This window comes from Ziziphus jujuba, chromosome 10 (assembly GCF_031755915.1).
Source record: "Ziziphus jujuba cultivar Dongzao chromosome 10, ASM3175591v1".
Classification (NCBI taxonomy): domain Eukaryota; kingdom Viridiplantae; phylum Streptophyta; class Magnoliopsida; order Rosales; family Rhamnaceae; genus Ziziphus; species Ziziphus jujuba.
This window is the reverse complement of record NC_083388.1, coordinates 5,647,285-5,670,190: the sequence shown is the minus strand read 5'-3', so window position 1 is coordinate 5,670,190 and position 22,906 is coordinate 5,647,285. Positions and strand designations below refer to the sequence as shown.

Here is a 22,906-nt window from a genome sequence, read left to right as displayed (position 1 = left end):
GATGAAACACTTTCAAGGACCTACATATATGTTCTTATCAATAGTCACGTAAATAAATACTAATTAGTTGCAATATGGGTTAAAAAAATTTGAAAACCGCCATATTTATGTTAACTTCACTAGCAAATTCAACGGGCTTCTTGGTTGTTGGCAAAATAAGCAAATCATATTTGTATATATGGTGACTATTGTTTCCTTCAAGTACAATATTATTTGCATCATATAAATGAAGAACCACATCCCTTTCTTAATTTACATATCAAGTAACAAAATACAAGACTATATTATGATAAGGTACAGATGCCCTGAATGAGTTTCTTAGAGTCGCAAGACTCACTAGCAATAAAAGTACCAGTGGAAAGAAAGTTCTTTGGAAAGACGGCATTTTAAGGAGAAGTTAATTACTCGCTCTTGCCATTTTTACCTTCATCAACCTTGAAGAACCTCAAGAACCAATAGGCAGAAGACTTTGGGTGGCGGGTGAGTCCATTCTTGTAGTCGACGTACACCAAACCAAATCGTTTAGTGTATCCTTCAGCCCATTCGAAGTTGTCCAGTAACGACCACGCAAAGTATCCCCTCAAATCTACTCCATCCCTGTCCACGCAACACATAAACAACAACTCATTATTCTTGTAGTTTCATAGATAGATTGGCATGCAAATGCATACGTTCACGCATAGGTTGGATGGGAACCATATTCGGAAAGGAAAAGTGCATTCAGACAAATATGCCAATGATAGGGAATCTAGGCTGCACAATGAGTCACCAATTTCTACCCTCAAAAAAGCTCCATACCATATGCTAGTAATACATTTCTGATTTTTCCATGCCCTCCTATCTATTGACTCTAATTTTCATAAAACTGGAGGCGGAAACAGACCGCCAATTACGGCAGAGTTCTAATAATTTGGAGGCAAACAATGTGAATGAGCTATTAATAATCTATTGAAAAAGAACGCAAAAACATTATTTGAATCACAACAAAATATTAAATTATACTCACTTTATTGCCTGAGCAACTGCTGCTAGATATCCCTTATAGTAGATGACTCTCAGTTTGTCATCTAGCATTTCATCAAGTGGAAGAGTGTCATTATCTTCATCATCCATTCCTGCAAGATGGCAAGGAGGGTTCAGAAAAAGTGAAAGGACCTTGTTGGATATAACATGTTACAAAGTTTTAATTTGCTGGATTTCAAACAAGTTATATCAGTAAGTTTAATCAAATCCTATTTGAGTTGGATTTGGATTGGCCAGGTACTTTGATCTATTAGTTTTACAAGCATCCCTAGCTCAACATCTGAAATGTAAATCCACGAATGCTTACCATTCTCAGTAACATAAACTGGGGGATTATTGTATTTTTGTGCTATGTATTTAAGAACCTTCCTGATGCCCCAAGGAACTACATAAAGCCATTCCGATGCTGCCTGCCATATTAATCTTTTAGCAGACAATAAAACAATTCATAACACATAAACATGCTCACAGGGAGCAAATGTTGGGGCTTGTGTGTGACACAATGTGGGGCATAGGGGGTTGAGAGAGAGAGAGAGAGAGAGAGAGGATTCATACCTTCTCACCGATCAGCTCACCTCCTTCCCATTCAGCTGTTGACGGAGAGGATAGTAGAAAGTAAGAAACTTTTTCACAACTGAATAAAAGAAGAAGAAGACTACTGGAAGAAAGTAGCAAGTTTGTTTTACCAATTCTCTCCATCTGTTGCGCTTTATAGAAATCGCTTTCCTCAGGACTCTCTTTAACATAAGCAATAAACCTTGATGTATAATGATTCAGACCAATAAAGTCAAGTGAGTTTTTAAGCAACTTCTTTTCTTCTTCTGTGAATTTGGGAAGTCGATCTCCAAGAATTTCACGCATAACTTCTGGATATTCACCAAAATATATTGGATTTAGGTACCTGTTTGAACATGAGGTTTAGCACAATTTAAACATTATACCGTTAATAGTTTTACTCTCATAACAGGTTAAGTTACAATAAATTCCAAAAGCGTGAGCTAAATATGTATACCAAACTAACACGATAGACAATTACCAAGTAAAAAGTGGAATTGATATATACATTATCAAGGGAGAGATTTATAAAGACATTTCCAAACTCAATTCACTTGTCATTCATCCCACTGCAGCAGGGTTGGAAGTGGGCAAAAGCTGAATGAGAAGACAGCTGACAAGCAAACAGTGAAATATGACTTTATTTGCCTTTAAAAACGATAAACATAACAAGAAACAAAATCAAAGAATGCCCCATATATTCTAGCAGCATTTGAGTATTGTTTTCATCTATCCAAGGTGTTAAACTAGAAGGTATACATAAACAGCCACGTGTATGGTAGAGTATCACATGGAGGAAGTACACACAGAAGCAGAATAGCTTAATATAGGGCTGATATGCTTTGTTTTCCATTAATAGAAGCTGCATAGCAGTTGGGATACATTTCAACTCGAAGGAAAATGGAATCTGTCAGTATTGTGTATGATAGACATGCAGTCTTGTTGACCATTTGCCTTATTGTCATGCCAACAATAATAATTGTTATATAATAAATTTAATCGGGGTGAAAATGTAGTTTACTAAAGACCCTAACCTGTCCCTTTATCTCTTCAATTAAATGACCAATACAGATAACAGAATTGCAAGTCCAGAACCGTAACTTAAGTGAAACCCTTTCTTTTTTAAGGGTTATGAGGTTCTCATTTCCAAAACTGACATGCTTTGAAGTTTTGAACATTCAGAGTTACCCTCATGAATTTAGATGGACACACAAGCATGCATAAATGAAAAATGGGAAACATAAGTAATCAACCAAAGTTAAGAGGAATTTGACAATTTTTTAGAAACTAAAAATTATACCATAAGTTATGGCATTACCATCCAAGCTGAAACTCAAGGCGCCTTGCTGCAGCAATTTTATCTTCAATTTTATCTGAATTAGCCTCTGCCCATTCACAATCTACCACCAAACCCACCTGGCCCCCTTGTTTTTCCTGCAAGAAGAAATAAGCACAAGGAAAGTTATCCTTGAGTTTAATTCATGTGGCACCAATAACACATTTTCACCGACCATAGATAAAAGAATCATCTGTATTTCAAATCACGGGCATATATGTCTTTACAACATTAGGAAATAAACTAGACGTAGCATTTTCATGGTGATTTGAAAGTCAAAATTGAGTATGACTAACACTTAGCCTAAATGGGAAAATTATGGTTGTTCTGATACACTGTTTTTGCTTAGGCATGTCTCATTATACTCTTTTAAGGAGAAACAAATATAAAGAAACTATCTTGTTGACTTTAAACTTTCTATCAAGAGAAACTATCTTGTTGACCTTAAACTTTCCGTCCAGAGGTTCTTCACATAAAAATATACAGTAAAATAGTAATGTACGCTACATAAATTTGCTGAATTAGATTAATCATATAAGAACCAAAAAAAAAAAAAAAAAAAAAAAAAAAAAAAAAAAAAAAAAAAAAGGAGAAGAAGAAGAAAAAGGTAAGTTCTAAGGGGTTTTATCTTGCGATAAATTCACTAAGCTATAATTGTTATAAAATCCCTTATGTGGAAATTACCACTTTTAGGTTTTATGACTTGAAACTATATTCTATTATGATGAATATTACTATCATGGACAAAAACTAACACAAAAAATTAACCTATCATGAGCTACATATAACCTTCACTTTTGTGTAGAAGAAACATGCTTAGTTCATGATACATAACAAATTTGGTGGCGTACTATTTTGCACACCAAATACTACCTTAAGTGAATACCATAAACAGGAGATTGCAAGGTGGAATGGGAACTTCTCAACACAAAGCTTATTGGCATCCGAAAGATTTTAAATAAAGGAACAGAAAAAATGAACTGAAAATTGCAGTCCACCTTATACTTGCTTTGGTAAATGGAGAAGGCAGCTGCATGGGCCAATAGTTGGTGATGTGCAGCTATATAAGTCTCAGTTGATGAATTTTCGTTTCTTCCAGGAGCAAATCTCCCAAGACCATAACCATTCACAGCAGTCTGAAGGGGTTCATTATTTGTCATCCAGTTCTTTACTCTATCACCAAAACTTCTGAAGCAAGTTTCTGCGTAGATTGAGAAGTATTTTCTGCATATTTTCCATGTACAGGACACAATTAAATGGGATTCTGAAACAGTTAATGTTTATACTTACTATAGGAAGTAGAAAGACAGATTAATAAAACATTATTTCTTCCTTCCATATTTCAAAAAGGATGACAAAAAGTTTCAAAAATTAGTTAGCATGAAGGTGGCGGTCAATGACACTTCTTTTGGTTCACTGCGAGCAGAATGGCAGGCAGGTCATTAAAATAATGCAAAACTCTATATAACCCTTTTAAAGAAATCTTTATATAGTTGGATTTCAGTAGGGCCATGTTATCACCAAAAGTGCATACAAGTCTTAAAATAGTTAATACCTATTTTGTTAATTTGTTGAATGGAAAAATATGTGGTTAGATTAGTTTGATATAAAATTGAAGCATGCCTATCAAGTCTAACATGTTAAACCACATACTTGTTATGCTTCTTTGAAATTGAAACCACATAACAGTCTTATCAAAAGACCCCTACGTTTCCATACATTTGCAATTCTCCTACCATAAAGGTCATAGGCTTTCAGTACATTATATGTCTTATTAATAACTAATTTCTTCTTAATTATTTTAGGCTTATTGAGTCTTACTTGACATTTTTTTAATTATCAGGGGTTGTCTACTTGCTGGTTTTATTTTGCTTCTTGTGCTTGAATTGCCTTCACATACTTATATAAATGCGCCTTAATGTAGCCTAGTTTACTAGTCTTGCAAGTAGAACAATCTAGATCATCCCCTCCCTAATGTCTTTCCCTCTGCCTTCATCTCATTCCCTCTTTCCCGCTGCCTTCATCTTATTCCCCATTCTAAACATTCTCCCTCTTTCTGTTTCTATTTCTTGTCTATCCTGCAAGATCCAGCCTACTGATTATTCAATAAAAAAGTATTGTAGATTATCTCGTTTCTGAGAACAATTATAGTTGCATGATGAACACAATACTTACACAATTTCCTTATTCAGCCATCCTCCCATGGTTTCGTGAAGATGCAAAGGAAGGTCCCAATGGTACAAAGTTACATAAGGCTGAATACCTGTGGGGCCAAATTTTTAAAAAGACGTGTATGATTGGTGAAGCAATAAGGAAACCAGATGAAAATGATTTTATACCTTTTTCAAGTAGAGCATTAATGATGTTATTATAGTAAGCAATACCCTCTTCATTGATCTTCGTTCCCAGACCATCTGTCAGAAGCATAAGTTGAAAAAAAAAAAAAAAAACAAAACAAAACAAAAAATCCACTTCCTCAACAATAGCTAAATCCATTTTGTTCACTTTCCAACCATAAGATGTATAGGGTTAAAGTTTTGGCATCAACATAATAGTAGAGACAAAAGAACAGTGACTTTGAGAGGTTCCAACAACACTTTGTCAGAAGAGAGACAAATACAACATCAAAGGATGCAACAGAAATGGATGCATGGAAATGTATCCATATACATATATTAAACAGAATCAGCTAAGCAAGGAAACAATGAATTCAACTTGACTTTCTTTATCGAGAAAAGAAATTTAATTCTTAGTTCCTAAGAAACCTGATGAATTGGAATGTTATTAGAAAGATGCATTGTTGCCACTTGATGGTTTACTATAACATACATATCATGCAGCAACCCAGTAGAACCTAATCCTGTTTAGCATTTGAAAGAAGTCTTCTGTATTGTATTTAATGAAAATGAAGTAGTAAACTTTAAGCGTCTTTTCCTTTCAGAAAGTTGTAAATAAATTCTTTACCTGTGAATCTCAACTTTAGATATTTAAATTATCAATCTCAGAGTGCATTCAGAACCAAACATTTTTGAAATTGGCGAGCTTATAATCATTTATTCTTTGTGGCAAAATGTTGCTAAGGACTGTTGAATGAAGTTTTGATCAAATGGCTAAGAATCACTTCTGTCGTACAACTTTGATGAGTAAAACATCAACTACCCCTTCTCAACATGCTAGCTGGTTGAGCAATCTTGCATGTCCATATACTAAATTCCCTAAATCATGTAAACCAAGTTTTTCATGTCATTCGAGTCAGCTTGAAAGGATTCAATTGTATTGCTGCTAATCTAGAAAGAACAAAATGACAAGAATAATGCTTCATTTTATAAAGGACATAATGATAATGTAGAATACTAAATTGACAAAATTACTTTTTAGTATTGGTAGAAATGCATTAAAGATGATAAAGCAAATATATATATATATATATATATTCATTAGACTTACCAGGGAATATGCGAGACCATGATATGGAAAAGCGATAAGCCTCAAAGCCCAACTTGGCTATAAGTTCAACATCTTCCTATACATCAGTATTGATGTTTAGACAACCAAAAACCAAAAAGGGTTACCAAAAAAATTGAAATTGCTTTTACTGTAAATGACAGGGAAAAGAAAAAAACATGCGCAGAAGAAAGAAGTTGAAACTAATAGATAGCAACTAAACACCAAGGTAAAATATAAAAAAATAAAAAAATCAACCCTAATAGAAGCAAACATCAATTGTCTATATGACTCAACACAATAAAAACACAACAAAAGCATGAGCCAGTCATCCATAAAACAATGACTACCGACCTTGTATCTATGATATTGATCCACCGCAGTGTCACCATTGCTTTTATCACGAATTTTTCCTAGAAACAAGATAGACACACTCTATAACTTCTAAACCAGAAAATTTCAAAATACCAATTCAAATTCTTGCCTTGGAAGATTTCTTTCACAAGCTTGTTTCAGATTAAAAATAAAAAATACCATCGGTGTGTGAAAAGGCATCCCAAATGCTAGGACCCCTACCACCCTCCTTGCTAGCTCCTTCAACCTACAAATAAAAAACAAAGAAGATTAAATATCTAGATTGTCTCCAGCATTTCTATGGTAACTATAGCAAATTTATTTTCTTCCAATTTTAATTGTAAAAAAAATATTATGTTTCCCTTATTTTCTTGTAGAGGTTATCAACGCCAATCCCTAATTTTTTTTTTTTTTTAACATTTTCTATCTTATTTTCTTCATTTTTTCAACAATAACTCAAAAAGCCATTTTTTATAAACAAATTTGGCATAGCAACCATATTACCAAACAAAAAAGAAGCCAACAGCAAGTTCATTGTCCTATTCCATTTTTTACCCCCAAAAAAAAAAAAAAAGAAAAACAAAAGAACACAAAATAGAAGAAAAGTTCAGAGGACAACATTCCCAATGTGATCAAATCCCCTATTAATCTGAGTCATGTGCCAGTAAGTCTTTGTGGTAACTTTTTATTATTTTCTTTCCATAATTCCATGTTTTCTTTTCATTTATAGTCGTTTCCAAAGAATCATATTACTTTACCATTCACACGACAAACTTATGGAAATGAAAAAGGGCCCAAGAAAAAAATGAAAACAGAGAACCTGATATGCAGAAGTTGCAACTCCAAAGACGAAATTGGGAGGGAAATCAGTGCGAGAGACATCTTTGGTGGGTTTGTCTGATTCACCATTTTTGTCTGCAAAATCATTAAAGAAGTTCTCCTTCTTGGGCATTGTTTGGAATTGAGAAAGAAGGGATTTTTTTGGTTGATGCCTCTGCTTCAGTTTGAGATTGAGTTTCAGTTACAGCAATAACTGTGCGTGTTTGATTGCTCTCTCTCTCTCTCTCTCTCTCTCCTCTATGAGACTATTAATATACATATGTTATACTTCAATTATATATTAATTTATGATGTATAAATTAAAAAAAAAAAAATGTTGAAACTTTGCAATCAATTACATGGCATGGATAGCTTCTAAATGGAAGGTTCTGGAAAAAAGACAGACTCTGCGAGAAAAAGAAGAATAATTGTTAAAGATTCGCAATCAATGGTGACATTATTGACATAACATGTACCTACTAAGTTTGGACTTTCCTATGACACGTGTCCTTAAACACCCCAATCTTTTTTTTTTTTTTTTTTTTTGCTTTTTCTAAAATGACTTTACACGTTATGCATGGAGAAAAGAGAGTTGAATTTAGGCCCTGGGATGGGTTTGAGGACTCTACTTTCAAAATATAATAATTAACGACCATGAACCTTTGTTTTTTTTTCTTGATCAATGTGACTGTCTGTTACTGAAAATATCTTTGAAGCACAACAAAATAAATCTATTATTAAAAAATTCAAAGAAAATTAAAACAAAACCCTAGTCTTAAGGATGTCCTCTCTTCTTTTTTTTTTTTTTTTTTTTTTTTAAGGTTCATATTTTGTTAATCATTTTGGTTGTTGGTGAATAATTATTATAATGGTAGAACTCATCATTTTAATACATATTGTTTGAAAAGTATCAAAAGTTAAAAAAAAAAAATTTAAAATTTAATATTCTTATATTTAATTTTTAGAAAATTAAATCTTTTTAGTTTGTTTTGTAAGTAATAGAAAAATTGAAATTTTTAAGTAATTAAATTTAAAATTATATAATAAATTAAAGATAAATATGTATTTTAAAAAAATTTCACAACTATTTTTTCTAAAATTCTCAAAATTACACTAATATACATAGAAATAATTTTTCCACGTATTTTTTTTTACATATTTTTCTATATTTGTGGGAATCTAATTTTCTGAACACATACTTTTTCACTCTACAATAAATATTCAAATAAAATAAAATTATCACTTTTGTAAATGAATTAGATTCCTGCTAACTTTACCTTTATCCAAACATCACGCCTCATAATTTGTTGGCTAGGATAATAATGGGGTAAATTTCATTTAGATTACCTCAAATTTATCATAATTATATTTGAATCACATATTTTAAAAAAAATTAATATTAATAGTTTTTTATTTATCAAAATAAATTTATCCATTAATTTTTATTAATCAATTCTCCTTAATATAAAAAAGGTTAAAAATAAATATTTTACAATTAAATACAACTTTAGTATTTAATTGTTGAAGTTAACAGGTTATTTTGATAAATGTAAAATATTAAGTAGAAATTAATGATGATTTTCTTAAATCGTAGGATCTAAATAGATAAAATTAATAAGGTTTAAGTGAAATTTTTTAGTAAATCTCCAACTAAACAAGTCTTACTGAACTGTAAGCTAATGTAGATATGTTTTATATGACTATATTGTCTAACTGTAGTATTTATTAAAGGGGTTGTCAGGAATCCTGACATTTGTATAAATTCACGTAGTGTAATGCAATGAAACATAACTTCCATAATTATTTTTTCCAAGCTTAAACTTTTATCCCTTGTAGTTTTCTTTATCTTTATGGTATCAGAGTTAACAACTAAGCCATGACTAAAAATTTTGGAAAAAAGTTGTTTGACCTCTCCTAGTTCAATTCACTCTTCCTAACTGCAATTTTCCTTTTAAATTAGAATATGAAAATTATGTTTTCTGAATATTCTTTGAAGTCCTAGATTCTGCCAGCTTCCATTGGAAGTGAGCAAGTATATATGAGAAGAGAACACAGATCATCTATTATTGCAGGTGAGGAAGATATATGTATATTTATTCATATAATTATTTATAGGCTGTACGTGTAAAGAAAATTGATTAATATTTTTTCAGAGGAGTTATAGTTATATCACCAAATGAGTTTTTTGCATTATAAATTTATATTTATATTTTTATTTAAAATTACTGTTAAAAATATTTAATAATTAAATATATTTATATTCAAAAAAATATGTTTGATTATTTTAAATATGTTCGTTACTAAAACATTTTTTATGAATATTCGTTACTAATTATTTGACATAGCCATATTACCATAGATAAAAATATCAATTAAAAGTTTGGTGTAAAAACTTAAATTTTACATAAAAAATGTAAAATTAAATAATTGTTTCGTTTAACAACAAAATATATTAATATTTTATTTTGCAATTAATTTGTTTTCATATTATTTTAATGTCATACTAATTAATATTTATTTCAAAACATTTGAATAATATATTGTTGTAGACAAATTTTATTAAAATTTATATATTCTCAATGATATTATAATTTAGTTTTATATTTTTAAAATAAATTATGACATATTATTTATTAGTTTTGATGAAAATTTAGTAATATATATAACATAAAAAAGATAATATCTCAAAATTGTATTTTTATTGTGTAAAATTTATTATAGGTATTTTTTTAATTGCAAAATTACATTTTTTTTAATGAATAATTGTCATTAACACCCATGCAATTTGAGTGCTTTTTTTTTTTTTGGGCTTATTTGTTAAATAGTAAAGTTAGTGAATTATCTGTGTTTGAATATATATATATATATATATTTTATAATATTATGTTTGAATATTTATTTGGTAATGGGAAAGTGCAAACCCAATGGATCAAATTTCTATGTGAGAAAATTATTTTTACTTACGTTAGTATGTGTAGAAGTTATTCTTATTTTTAAAGATGTCATTTTCTATATTTTTAGAGATTTTTTAAAATAAAAAATTATTCTTAATTTATTATATAAAACTAATTTAATTATTTACAAATCTTAACTTTTTTATTATTTGCTAATACTAGTTCTAGGAATTAAAAAAATAAAAGTTGGCTTTAATTTATTGTACAAAACTAATTCAAATACTTACAAATCTTAATTTTTCCATTATTTATCAAAAATAACAAGAAAAAAATTGATTTTCAATAAATAATATTCCAAAAAATGAAATCTAGAGAATTAGTTTCCTTTCAAAGTTCCCCTTTATTAGTTTTCTATCAAGATTACAATATATATATATATATATATTTTATAATCTAATAGCAAGGGGGATGTGATTTGAGCTTATGATATCAAAGATATTAGAATGTCTTCAAAGATCAATGTAAATTACTACTTATAAAGGATATAAATTGATATTATCTAAATTTATATGATATAAATTTAAAATTATTTTTAAAATTATTTGCCAATAGTAATATGCAAAGGTTATTTATGATAATTAATAAATTATATATATTATATTAAGGTTTTTTTTGGGAAAAAAAATTGACATTTTAAAGAAAATTTTATTTTTAAAAAAATTTTAAAATGTCTAACAGAATTTTTAAAAGTAGAAGATTATTTTTAAAATGTCTTTTATTTTTATTTTTATTTTTTAACATTAGCTTGATATGGTATTTAGAAAAATCTATTGGAAATGTTTTTATTGTCTTTTTGAGAGGTTCTGTATTTTTCTAATGTGAAAAAAAAAACTAATAAATAGACAAAGTCATTAAAAGTTACTGTAAATAAATATAGGAATAAAATACTTATTCCATACATATAATTTTTTTTAAATTCGATAAGTTTTTAAATTTAATAACAGTTATTTTATCGAAATAAATATAACATCATTTGAAAGAATACCAATTTTTTTTTAAAATCATAAAATTTTTATTTTAATATTTTAATCTAGATAAATTTTTTAATATTCTTATTATATTTACACTTACATTGATTATCACATACTATTAATATATAAAAAAATATAAAATTTAACTTTTAATTACTTTTTACTAAATTTAATTTTTTTTTATAAAGATTAAATTTTGATTTTAAGGTAATGATTTTACCAAACATATAAATAGAAATTATCAATTTATTATTATTATTATTTTTTTTTTTTATGAATAACTTTTATTATTTTCAAAGTAATAATTATTCTGAGCCCCAGCTGCATGCTCGGTGATAAAGCAAAAGGGGATTCTACTTGTTGTGGATTTAAAAAATCCAGCTTCAAATGATGGAGAAAATGTAGGTTGTCAGGAAGCTGATCCACAGCGTGTCATGGATGTAGAGACGACCGCTGACCGTGTAAGGATCGTTGTGTAAGATTTTTTTTGGTTTGTCACCTTTTATTTTTGATTTTATTTAGTGCCAATGTTTTGTCAGATACATTTCTGTCTTTTGCTCTCTTTTTGGTTGGGGATTTTGTGGTTTCTTTCGTCTTGTCGGGTAAGAATATTGTTTCTCCTTTTTTGATGACGAGAAATGCATTTGTTTCTCCTTTCCACGTCTGGCAGGAAATAATTCTTAGCCATCTCTTCTACTTTACCTTAGCCATATGTATGTACTTCTGCACCTCTATGATGTACAAATATGTAGTTTCTGTAATTAATATTTGATATTTTTTATGCTGTATAGAGAATCCACTATTTGCTGCAAAAAGTCATTCTCTCTTCTCTCTCTTGTTTAGTTAGGCGTGAAAAACTCTTTTTAAGATCCTGATGCATGCTGTAACTCTTATCTCTTTGCTCAATTATGCAGCATTTTGAAGATGTCGCTTTTGGAAATGATACAGGTTCACTTCTGACCTTTTGCTCTGTTGACTTTCTAATTAAAGTTTTTATCTTGTCCCTACAAGTTAAAATCTTTGGACTTTATATTCATGGGGATTGTTCACTAGGTGGTAAGACATGCATATGCATGTGCTCGTGTGTGTGTGTGTGTGTGTGTGTGTCTTTATATATAGATGATGATGATGATGATGAAATGGCTGAACATGATGATGATAATTTGCCTGCTGAGGATACTCATCTGCTTGAGAACAGTGGATGGTCTTCTCGAACCAGGTGTGTATGCTTTGTTTACAATACCTATCTGCATAACTTGTGTTTGATAATCATATTTTTCTTCTGGTTTCGAAGTTACCGAATGCAATACCAAATAATCAAACTCTGTGTTGAGGTTTTGCTGGTCGTCTTCGTTTTTTTATTTTCTTTTTCTCTGAGAATATCCTAGCTGTTTGCACTTTCTGTTTATGTCTTCGAGTCATCTATCAATTTGCTCTTCCATTCACCCTTGACAAACTGAAGCATGGCAGTTCTTCAGAACTGATCTTAAATATGTAGCAGTCTGATTGCTGTGGGCCACAAGTTTAGTTAAAATAATTACAATTATGGTTCATTTTTATTCCAGTGAACTTGCAATCTTCTTGTTATGTTTATCAGGTTATAGCATATGATTGGTTCTCCACATACTTCGAGAACGCAAAATTACATGTCCCTGATATGGAAATATGTCTTCTATAAAATATATATATATAGATATATATAGATATATACATATATTTATATAAAGTACAAGTTTTATTATTTTATGCCAACAAAATGAAAAATCATGTAAGAAAGATTGGGTTAAGGTACGTTCCTTTGTTTTATGGACAAGGGCTAAGGATGTATTCTTGTGGATAACAAAGGAGGGTTAGAATCAAAGAGTTTTTTAAGGACCTACATACGTGTCCTAATCAATAGACCTGTAAATACATGTATTTTTAGTTGCAATATGGGTTAAAAAAATTGAAATAGAAAATTTAGCAAAGCCACCATATTTATATTGAGCTTCACTTGTTGGCAAAATAAGCAAATCATATTATATGTATGGTGACTGTTTCCTTCATTTACAATATTATTTGCAAACTTATAAATGAAGAACCACTTCCCTTTCTTAATTTACATATCAAGTACAAGACTCAATTATGATAAGGTACAGATGCCCTGAATGAGTTTCTTAAGAGTCGCAAGACACACTAGCAATAAAAGTAACCAACGGAAAGTCAGTTTTTTGGAAAGATGGCATTTTAAGGAGAAGTTGATTACTCGTTCTTGCCATTTTTACCATCATCAACCTTCAAGAACCTCAAGAACCAATAAGCAGAAGACTTTGGGTGGCGGGTGAGTCCATTCTTGTAGTCAACGTACACCAAACCAAATCGTTTAGTGTATCCTTGAGCCCATTCGAAGTTGTCCAGTAACGACCACGCGAAGTATCCCCTCAAATCTACTCCATCCCTGTCCATGCAACACATAAACAACGACTCATTATTCTTGTAGGTTCATATATGGATTGGCATGCAAATGCACATGTTCACCCATAGGGTGGATGGGAACTATGGAAAGGAAAATTGCATTCGCACAAATGTGTGAATGATGGGGAATCTAGGCTGCACAATGAGCCACCAATTTCCACCCTCAAAAAAATTCCATACCAGATACTAGTAAATACATTTCTGATTTTCCCATGCCCTCCTTTCTATTGACTCTAATTTTTATAAAACTGAAGGTTGAAACAGACCATCAACAATGGCAGAGTTTTAATGATTTGGAGGCAAAACAAGGGGAATGAGCTACCGATAATCTATTGAAAAAGAACTCAAAAACATTATTTGAATCATAACAAAATATTCAATTATGCTCACTTTATTGCCTGAGCAACTGCTGCTAGATATCCCTTAAAGTAGATGACTCTCAGTTTGTCATCTAGCATTTCATGAAGCGGAAGAGTGTCATTTTCTTCATCATCCATTCCTGCAAAATGACAAGGAGGGTTCAGAAAAAGCGAAAGGATCTAGGTTGATATAACACGTAGACAAGGTTTTAATTTGCTGGATTTCAAACAAGTTTTATCAGTAAGTTCAATCCAATCCTATTGAGTTGGATTTGGATTGGCCAGGTACTTTGATCTATTAGTTTTACAAACATCCCTAACTATACATTTGAAAGGAAAATCTACAAATGCTTACCATTCTCAGTAACATAAACTGGGGGATTATTGTATTTTTGCGCTATGTATTTAAGAATCTTCCTGATGCCCCAAGGAACTACATAAAGCCATTCTGATGCTGCCTGCCATATTAATCTTTTAGCAGACAGCAAAACAATTCATAACACATAAACATGCTCACAGTAAGTGAATGTTCTCGTGTGTGACAGACAGTGTGGCATAGGGGGTTTGCGGGAGAGAGAGAGAGAAAGGATTCATACCTTCTCACCGATCAGCTCGCCTCCTTCCCATTCAGCTGTTGACAGAGAGAATAGTAGAAAGTAAGAAACTTTTTTACAACTGAATAAAAGAAGAAGAATAAGAAGACTGGAAGAAAGTAGTAAGTTGGTGTTACCAATTCTCTCCACCTGTTGTGCTTTATAGAAATCGCTTTCCTCAGGGCTCTCTTTTACATAAGCAATAAACCTTGATGTATAATGATTCAGACCAATAAAGTCAACTGAGTTTTTAAGCAACTCCTTATCTTCTTCTGTGAATTTGGGAAGTCGATCTCCAAGAATTTCACACATAACTTCAGGATATTCACCAAAATATATTGGATTTAGGTACCTGTTGTAACATGAGGTTTAGCACAATTTAAACATTATACCAGTTAATAGTTTTACTCTAATAACACGTTAAGTTACCGTAAATTCCAAAAGCTTGAGCCATTAAGAAATTAGCCAAAATATGTATACCAAACTAACATGATAGAAAATTACCAAGAAATAAGTGGAATTGATATATACATTATCAAGGGAGAGATTTATGAAGACATTTCCAAACTCATTTCACTTGTCATTCATCATACTACAGCAGGGTTGGAAGTGGGCAAAAGCTGAATAAGAAGACAGCTGACAAGCAAAACCCAGTCAAATATGACTTTATTTGCCTTTAAAAATGATAACCACAACAAGAAACAAAATCAAAGAATGACCCATATATTCTAGCTCCACTTGAGCTTTGTTTTCATCTATCCAAGGTGTTAAACTAGAAGGTATACATAAACAGCCACATGCCTGGTAGAGTATCACATGGAGGAAGTACACTGTGAAGCAGAATAGCTTAAAGTAGGGCAAATATGCTTTGTTTTCCATTAATAAAGGCTGCATGGCAGTTGGGCTATATTTCAACTCGAAGGAAAAATGGAATCTGTCAGTATTGTGTATGACAGGCATGCAGTTTTGTGTATATATTTTATCATTGACCATTCGCCTTATTGTCATGCCAACTATAATAATTTTTACATAATAACTTTAATTGGGCGAAAATGTAGCTTACTAAAGACCCTAACCTGTCCCTTTATCTCTTCAATTAAATTACCAATAAAGATATGCATAAATGAAACCCTCTCTTTTTTTAGGGTTATGAGGTTCTCATTTTCAAAACTGACATGCTTTGAAGTTTGAACATTCACAGTTACATTCATGAATTTAAATGGACGCACAGACATGCATAAATGAAACTAAAAATTATACCAAAAGTTAGGGCATTACCATCCAAGCTGAAAGTCAAGGCGCCTTGCTGCAGCAATTTTATCTTCAATGGTATCCGAATTAGCTTCTGCCCATTCACAATCTACCACCAAACCCACTTGGCCCCCTTGTTTTTCCTGCAAGAAGAGATAAGCACCAGGAAAGTTATCCTTGGGTTTAATTAATATGGCACCAGTAACACATTTGTCAGTGACTGTTGATAAAAGAATCATCTGTATTCAAATCATGGGCATATATGTCTTTACAACACTAGGAAATAAATTAGATGTAGCATTTTCATGGTGATTTGAAAGTCAAAATTGAGTATGACTTAACTATTAGCCTAAATGGTAAAATTATGGTTGTTCTGACACACTGTTTTTGCTTAGGCATGTCCTCGTTATACTCTTTCAAGGAGAGACAAATGTAAAGAAAATGTCGTTGACTTTAAACTTTCCACCGAGAGAAACTATCCCATTGACTTTAAACTTTCCATCTAGAGTTCTTCACAATAATATATACGGTAAAATAGTAATGTATGCTACATAAATTTGCTGAATTAGACTAATCATATAAGAACCAAGAAAAAAAAAAAAAGGTAAGTTCTAAGGAGTTTTATCTTGTGATAAAATCACTAAGCTATAATTGTTATAAAATCCCTTATTTGGAAATTACCACTTTTAGGTTTCATGACCTGAAACTATATTCTATTACGATTAATATTACTATCATGGACAAAAACTAACACAAAAAATTAACCTGTCATGAGCTAAATATAACCTTCACTTTTGTGTCGAAGAAACATGCTTAGTTCATGATACATAATAAATTTGGTGGCGTACTATTTTGCACACCAAATACTACCTTAAGTGAATACCATAAACAAGAGGTTCCAAGGTGGAACAGGAGCTTCTCAACACAAAGCTTATTGGCCGGGTCTGTTGGATCTCCTTGTCCACCCCTATCCCATCCCATCCGAAAGATTAAAATAAGGGAACAGAAAAAATGAACTGAAAATTGCAGCACACCTTATATTTGCTTTGGTAAATGGAGTAGGCAGCTGCATGGGCCAATAGTTGGTGGTGTGCAGCTATATATGGCTCAGTTGATGAATTTTCGTTTCTTCCAGGAGCAAATATCCCAAGATCATAACCATTCACAGCAGTTTGAAGCGGTTCATTAATCGTAAGCCAGTTCTTTACTCTATCACCAAAACTTTTGAAGCAAGTTTCTGCGTAGATTGAGAAGTATTTTCTGCATATTTTCCATGTACAGGACACAATTAAATGGAATTCTGAAAGAGTTTATGCTTATACTTGCTATAGGAAGTAGAAAGACAGATTAACAAAACATTATTTCTTCATTCCATATTTCAAAAAGGATCACAAAAAAATTTTGAAATTTAGTTAGCATGAAGGCAGCGATCAATGACACTTCTTTTGGTTCACTGAGAGCACAATGTCAGGCAGGTCATTAAAATAATGCAAAACTCTATAGAACCCTTCTCAAGAAATCTTTATATGGTTGGACTTCAGTAGGGCCATGCTATCAATAAAAGTGTATAAAAGTCTTAAAATAGTTAATACCTATTTTTTTTAATATGTTGAATGTAAAAATATGTGGTTACATTAGTTTGATACAAACTTGAAGCATGCCTATCAAGTCAAAAATGTTAAACCACATACTTGTTCTGCTTCTTTGAAATTGAAGCCACATAACGGTCTTATCAAAAGACCCCTACATTCCCATACATTTGAAATTCTCCTACCATAAAGGTCATAGGCTTTCAGTATATTATATGTTTATTAATAACTAATTTTTTCGTAATTATTTTAGGCTTATTGAGTCTTACTTGACATTTCTTTAATTATCAGGGGTTGTCTAGGAACTGCCTTGCTGGTTTTATTGTTCTTCTTGTGCTTGAATTGCCTTCACATACTTGTATAAATGGACCTTAATGTAGCCTAATTTACTAGTAATGGACCTTAATGTAGCCTAATTTACTAGTATTGCAAGTAGAACAATCTAGTTCATCCAATCTCTAATGTCTTCCCCTCCGACTTCATCTTATCCCCATTCTAGTCATTCTCTCTCTTTCTGTTTCTATTTCTTCTCTATCCTGGCCGACCCAGCCTACTGATAATTCAATAAAAAAGTATTGCAGATTATCTGGTTTCTGAGAACTATTATAGTTGCATAATGAACACAATACTTACACAATTTCCTTATTCAGCCATCCTCCCATTGTCTCATGAAGATGCAAAGGAAGGTCCCAATGGTACAAAGTTACATAAGGCTGAATACCTGCAGGGCAAACTTTTTAAAAATATGTGTATGATTGATGAAGCAATAAGGAAACCAGATAAAACCATTTTATACCTTTTTCAAGTAGAGCATTAATGATGTTATTATAGTAAGCAATACCCTCTTCATTGACCTTGGTTCCCAAACCATCTGTCAGAAGCATAAGTTGAAAAAATGAAAAAAAAAAGGAAAAAGAAAAAAAAAAAATCCACTTCCTCAACGATAGCTAAATCCATTTTGTTCACTTTACAACCATAAGATGTAGAGGGTTAAAGTTTTGGCATCAACATAATAGTAGAGACAAAAGAACAGTGACTTTGAGGGTTCCAACAACACTTTGTCAGAATAGAGACAAATACAACATTAAAGGATGAAATGCAGCAGAAATGGATGCATGGGAATATATCCATATACATATATCAAACGGAATCAGCTAAGCAAGGAAACAATGAATTCCACTTGACTTTCTTTATCGAGAAAAGAAATTAAATTCTTAGATTCTTAGGAAACCTAATGAATCAGCATGTTATTAGAAAGATGCATTGTTGTCGCTTGATAGCTTACTATAACATACATCTCATGCAGCAACCCAGTAGAACCTGTTCCTATTTAGCATTTGAAAGAAGTCTTCTGTATTGTACTTAATGAAAATGAAGCAGTAAACTTTAAGTGTCTTTTCCTTTCAGAAAGCTGTAAATAAATTATTTACCTGTGAATCTCAACTTTAGATATTTAAAGTATCAATCTCAGAGTGCATTCAGAACCAAACATTTTTGAAATTGGCAAGCTTATAATCATTTATTCTTTGTGGTGAAATGTTGCTAAGGACTATTGAATGAAGTTCTGATCAAATGGCTACGAATCACTTATGTCGTACAACTTCGATCGGTAAAACATCAACTACCCCTTATCAACATGCTAGCTGGTTGAGCAATCATGCATATCCATATACTAAATTCCCTAAATCATGTAAACAAAGTTTTTCATGTCCATCAAGTCACCTTGAAAGGATTCAATTGTATTGCCACTAATCTAGAAAGAACAAAATGACAAGACTAATGCTTCATTTTATAAAGGACATGATGATAATATAGAACACTAAAGTGACAAAATTACATTTTAGTATTGGTAGAAACGCATTAAAGATGATAAAGCAAATATATATATTTATTAGACATACCAGGGAAGATGCGAGACCATGATATGGAAAAGCGATAAGCCTCAAAGCCCAACTTGGCTATGAGTTCAACATCTTCCTGCACATCAGTATTGATGTTTAGACAACCAAAAACCAAAAAAGGTTACCAAAGAAAAAAAACAAAAATTGAAATTGCGTTTACTGTAAATGACAGGAAAAAGAAAAAAACATGCGCAGAAGAAAGAAAGTTGAAACTAATAGATAGGAGCTAAACACCCAGGTAAAATACAAAAATAAAAAAATCAACCCTAATAGAAGCAAACATCAATTTTCTATGACTAACACAATAAAAACAAAAGAAAAGCATGAGCCAGCCACGATAAAACAATGACTACTGACCTTGTATCTATGATATTGATCCACTGCAGTGTCACCATTGCTTTTATCAACAATTTTTCCTAGAAACAAGAAAGACACACCCTATAACTTCTAAACCACAAAATTTTCAAAATACCAATTCAAATTCTTGTCATGGAAGATTTTTCTCACAAGCTTGTTACAGATTAAAAATGAAAAATACCATCGGTGTGTGAAAAGGCATCCCAAATGCTAGGACCCCTACCACCCTCCTTGCTAGCTCCTTCAACCTATAAATAAAAAACAAAGGAGATTAAATATCTAGATTGTTTCCAGCAGTTCAAAGTTGTGCCTCAACTAGCTGAAAGGGGCAAAAAAATAAAAGAAACGAGAACCGAGGGACAAAAAAAGTAATACCAGCTGCTTTCTCAGTAATATGTTAGGAAACTTAGTACAGGTTGATGTTCATTGTTCTATGGCAACTATAGCAAATTTATGTTCTTCCAGTTTTAATTGTAAAAAAAATATTATGTTTCCTGTAAGTTTCTTGTAGAGGTTATCAACGCAAATCCCTAATTTTATTTTGTTTTTTAACATTTTCCATCTTATTTTCTTCACTTTTTCAACAATAACTCAAAAGGCCATTTTTTATAAACAGATTTGGCATAGCAACCAAATTACCTAAAAAAAAGAAGCCAACAGCAAGTTCATTGTCCTATTCCATTTTTAACCCCCCCCCCCCCCCAAAAAAAAAAAAAAAAAAAAAAGAAAGAAAAACAAAAGAAACCAAAATAGAAGAAAAGTTCAGAGGACAACATTCCCAATGTGCTCAAATCCCCTATTAATCTGAATCATGTGCCAGTAAGTCTTTGTGGTAACTTTTTATTATTTTCTTTCCATAATTCCATGTTTTCTTTTCATTTATAGTCGTTTCCAAAGAATCGTATAACTTTATCATTCACACCACAAACTTTGGTTAAAAAAAAAAAAAAAAAATACAAACTCAAATGGAAATGAAAAATGGCCCAAGAAAAAAAAAAAGAAAACAGAGAACCTGATATGCAGAAGTTGCAATTCCAAAGACGAAATTGGGAGGGAAATCAGTGCGGGAAACATCTTTGGTGTGTTTGTCTGATTCACCATTTTTGTCAGCAAAATCATTGAAGAAGTTCTCCTTCTTGGGCATTGTTTGGAATTGAGAAAGGAGGGATGGTTTTTTGGTTAATGCCTCTGCTTCAGTTTGAGTTTGAGTTTCAGTTACAGCAATAACTGTGTGTGTTTGATAGATCTCACTCTTTCTCCTCTATGAGACCACTAATATAAACTATCTAACATTCAACAAACCAAAAAAGTGTCTTTATTTGGCAATGGTAGTTGCAATGCACATCACAAACATATACGTTACACATACATACATAATAGATCCCCAGTGCGAATACTATTCATATATGTATATATATATATATATTTAAAAAAAAGTAGTCTGAATAAATAAATAATAAAAATATAATAAATTTGTGAACCCAATAAAAAGAGCATGTGAAAAAGTGACCCAAAAAAAAAAAAAAAAAAAGCACATTTGACAATTTATTGAATAAAAAAAAAATCCACTTTTAAACCAGAGATTGGATTTCACATGCATTCTGAAAATATATATTTTCTGTCTTCACTTTGTTTTGTATCTTCCATACATAAGCTCTCTCTCTCTCTCTCTAATATATATTTATATATAAAAATTACCACTCCATATATTTTTCATTATTAGCATTTTTATTATTAATTCTGTTGCTTTACTACCAATTCATAACTTTATCAATTATTTTAGGAAAAAAAAAAAAAAAGAAACTATATCATCTATTGAAGGTTAGGTTTTTCCTTTTATTTATTTTATTATTATTATTTTTGGGTGGGGGGTTGGAATATTGATAGTTGGATTGAATAATTGAAAGTGTGAATTCGTTTTAGATATTAAATCGACACAATATTTTAATCTCATGATTACAATGCACATGGTATACTTCAATTATGTATTAATTTATGATTTATAAATTAAAAAAAAAAAAGTTGAAACTTTGCAACCGATAACATTGCATGAATAGCTTCTATCAAAAGAAGGCTCAGGAAAAAGACAGACTTTACAAGAAAAAAAAAAATAATTGTTAAAGATTCGCAAGTGACATCACATTTACCTACCGAGTGTTTACTTTCCCATGACACATGTCCTTAAACAGTCCAATCTATTTGTTTTTCTTTTTATAAAATGACTTTAGGCTTTATGTATGGAGAAAGCGAGTTGAATTTAGGCACCTGGGATGGGTTAAAGGACCCTACGTTTCAAAATATAATAATTAACACCCATGAACCTTTTTTTTTTTTTTTTTTTCCTTGATCAATGCGACTAACTGTTACGAATATATTTTTGAAGCACAACAAAATAAATTTATTATTAAACAATTCAAAGAAAATTAAAAGAACCCTGGTCTTATAGATGTCCTCTCTCTCTCTCTCTCTCTCTCTCTCTCTCTCTCTCTCTCTCTCTCTCTCTCTCTCTCTCTCTCTTCTTTCTTTTTTTAGTGTCATATTTTGTTAATCATATTGTTTTTTGGTGAATTATTATTATAATGTTAGAATACATCATTTTAATACATATCTTACCATAGTTTGTTAGCTAGGATAATAATAGGATAAATTTCATTTAGAATACCTTAAATTTATCGTAATTATATTTAGATCATATATTTTTAAAAAATTAATATTAACATTTTTTCAATTTTTTATTTATTTATCAAAATAAATTTATCCATCAATTTTAATTAATTAATTTTAATTAATATACAAAAGGAGGTTAAAAATTAAAAATTTATGATTAAATAATATTGTGAAAATATAACTTTAGCATTTAATTGTTGAAGTTAATATGTTATTTTGATAGATGTAAAATATTAAAGATAATTTAACGATGATTTTCTTTAATCGTAGTATTTAAAT

General features: G+C 31.0%; 2 protein-coding genes across 4 annotated transcripts; both read right to left on the bottom strand.

Moving 5' to 3' along the window:
• Window positions 1-144: 144 nt before the first annotated feature.
• Window positions 145-7,850, bottom strand: LOC107410671 (beta-glucosidase 42). Of its 2 annotated transcripts, XM_048468469.2 has the most exons (13): window positions 7,533-7,850; window positions 6,893-6,959; window positions 6,713-6,771; window positions 6,362-6,437; window positions 5,254-5,328; window positions 5,090-5,177; window positions 3,913-4,138; window positions 2,897-3,012; window positions 1,710-1,924; window positions 1,579-1,613; window positions 1,331-1,433; window positions 1,007-1,115; window positions 145-597 (listed from the first exon to the last, which is right to left on the bottom strand). In XM_048468469.2, exons 1-13 carry the CDS (start codon window positions 7,662-7,664, stop codon window positions 402-404), a joined length of 1,497 nt encoding a protein of 498 aa, XP_048324426.2. In that variant the 5' UTR covers window positions 7,665-7,850; the 3' UTR covers window positions 145-401. The 2 variants fall into 2 exon arrangements, with proteins under 2 accessions (XP_048324426.2, XP_048324427.2); XM_048468470.2 differs by lacking the exon at window positions 6,713-6,771 and having other exon boundaries at window positions 7,533-7,609.
• Window positions 7,851-13,449: 5,599 nt separating this feature from the next.
• LOC107410672 (beta-glucosidase 42) lies at window positions 13,450-21,307 on the bottom strand. 2 transcript variants are annotated; one of them, XM_048468467.2, is made up of 13 exons: window positions 20,973-21,302; window positions 20,142-20,208; window positions 19,961-20,019; window positions 19,604-19,679; window positions 18,499-18,573; window positions 18,336-18,423; window positions 17,148-17,373; window positions 16,141-16,256; window positions 15,000-15,214; window positions 14,866-14,900; window positions 14,625-14,727; window positions 14,301-14,409; window positions 13,450-13,893 (listed from the first exon to the last, which is right to left on the bottom strand). In XM_048468467.2, the coding sequence occupies exons 1-13, from the start codon at window positions 21,102-21,104 to the stop codon at window positions 13,698-13,700; spliced, it is 1,497 nt and encodes a 498-aa protein (XP_048324424.2). In that variant the 5' UTR covers window positions 21,105-21,302; the 3' UTR covers window positions 13,450-13,697. The 2 variants fall into 2 exon arrangements, with proteins under 2 accessions (XP_048324424.2, XP_048324423.2); XM_048468466.2 differs by having other exon boundaries at window positions 14,866-15,214; window positions 20,973-21,307.
• Between the last annotated feature and the right edge of the window lie 1,599 nt (window positions 21,308-22,906).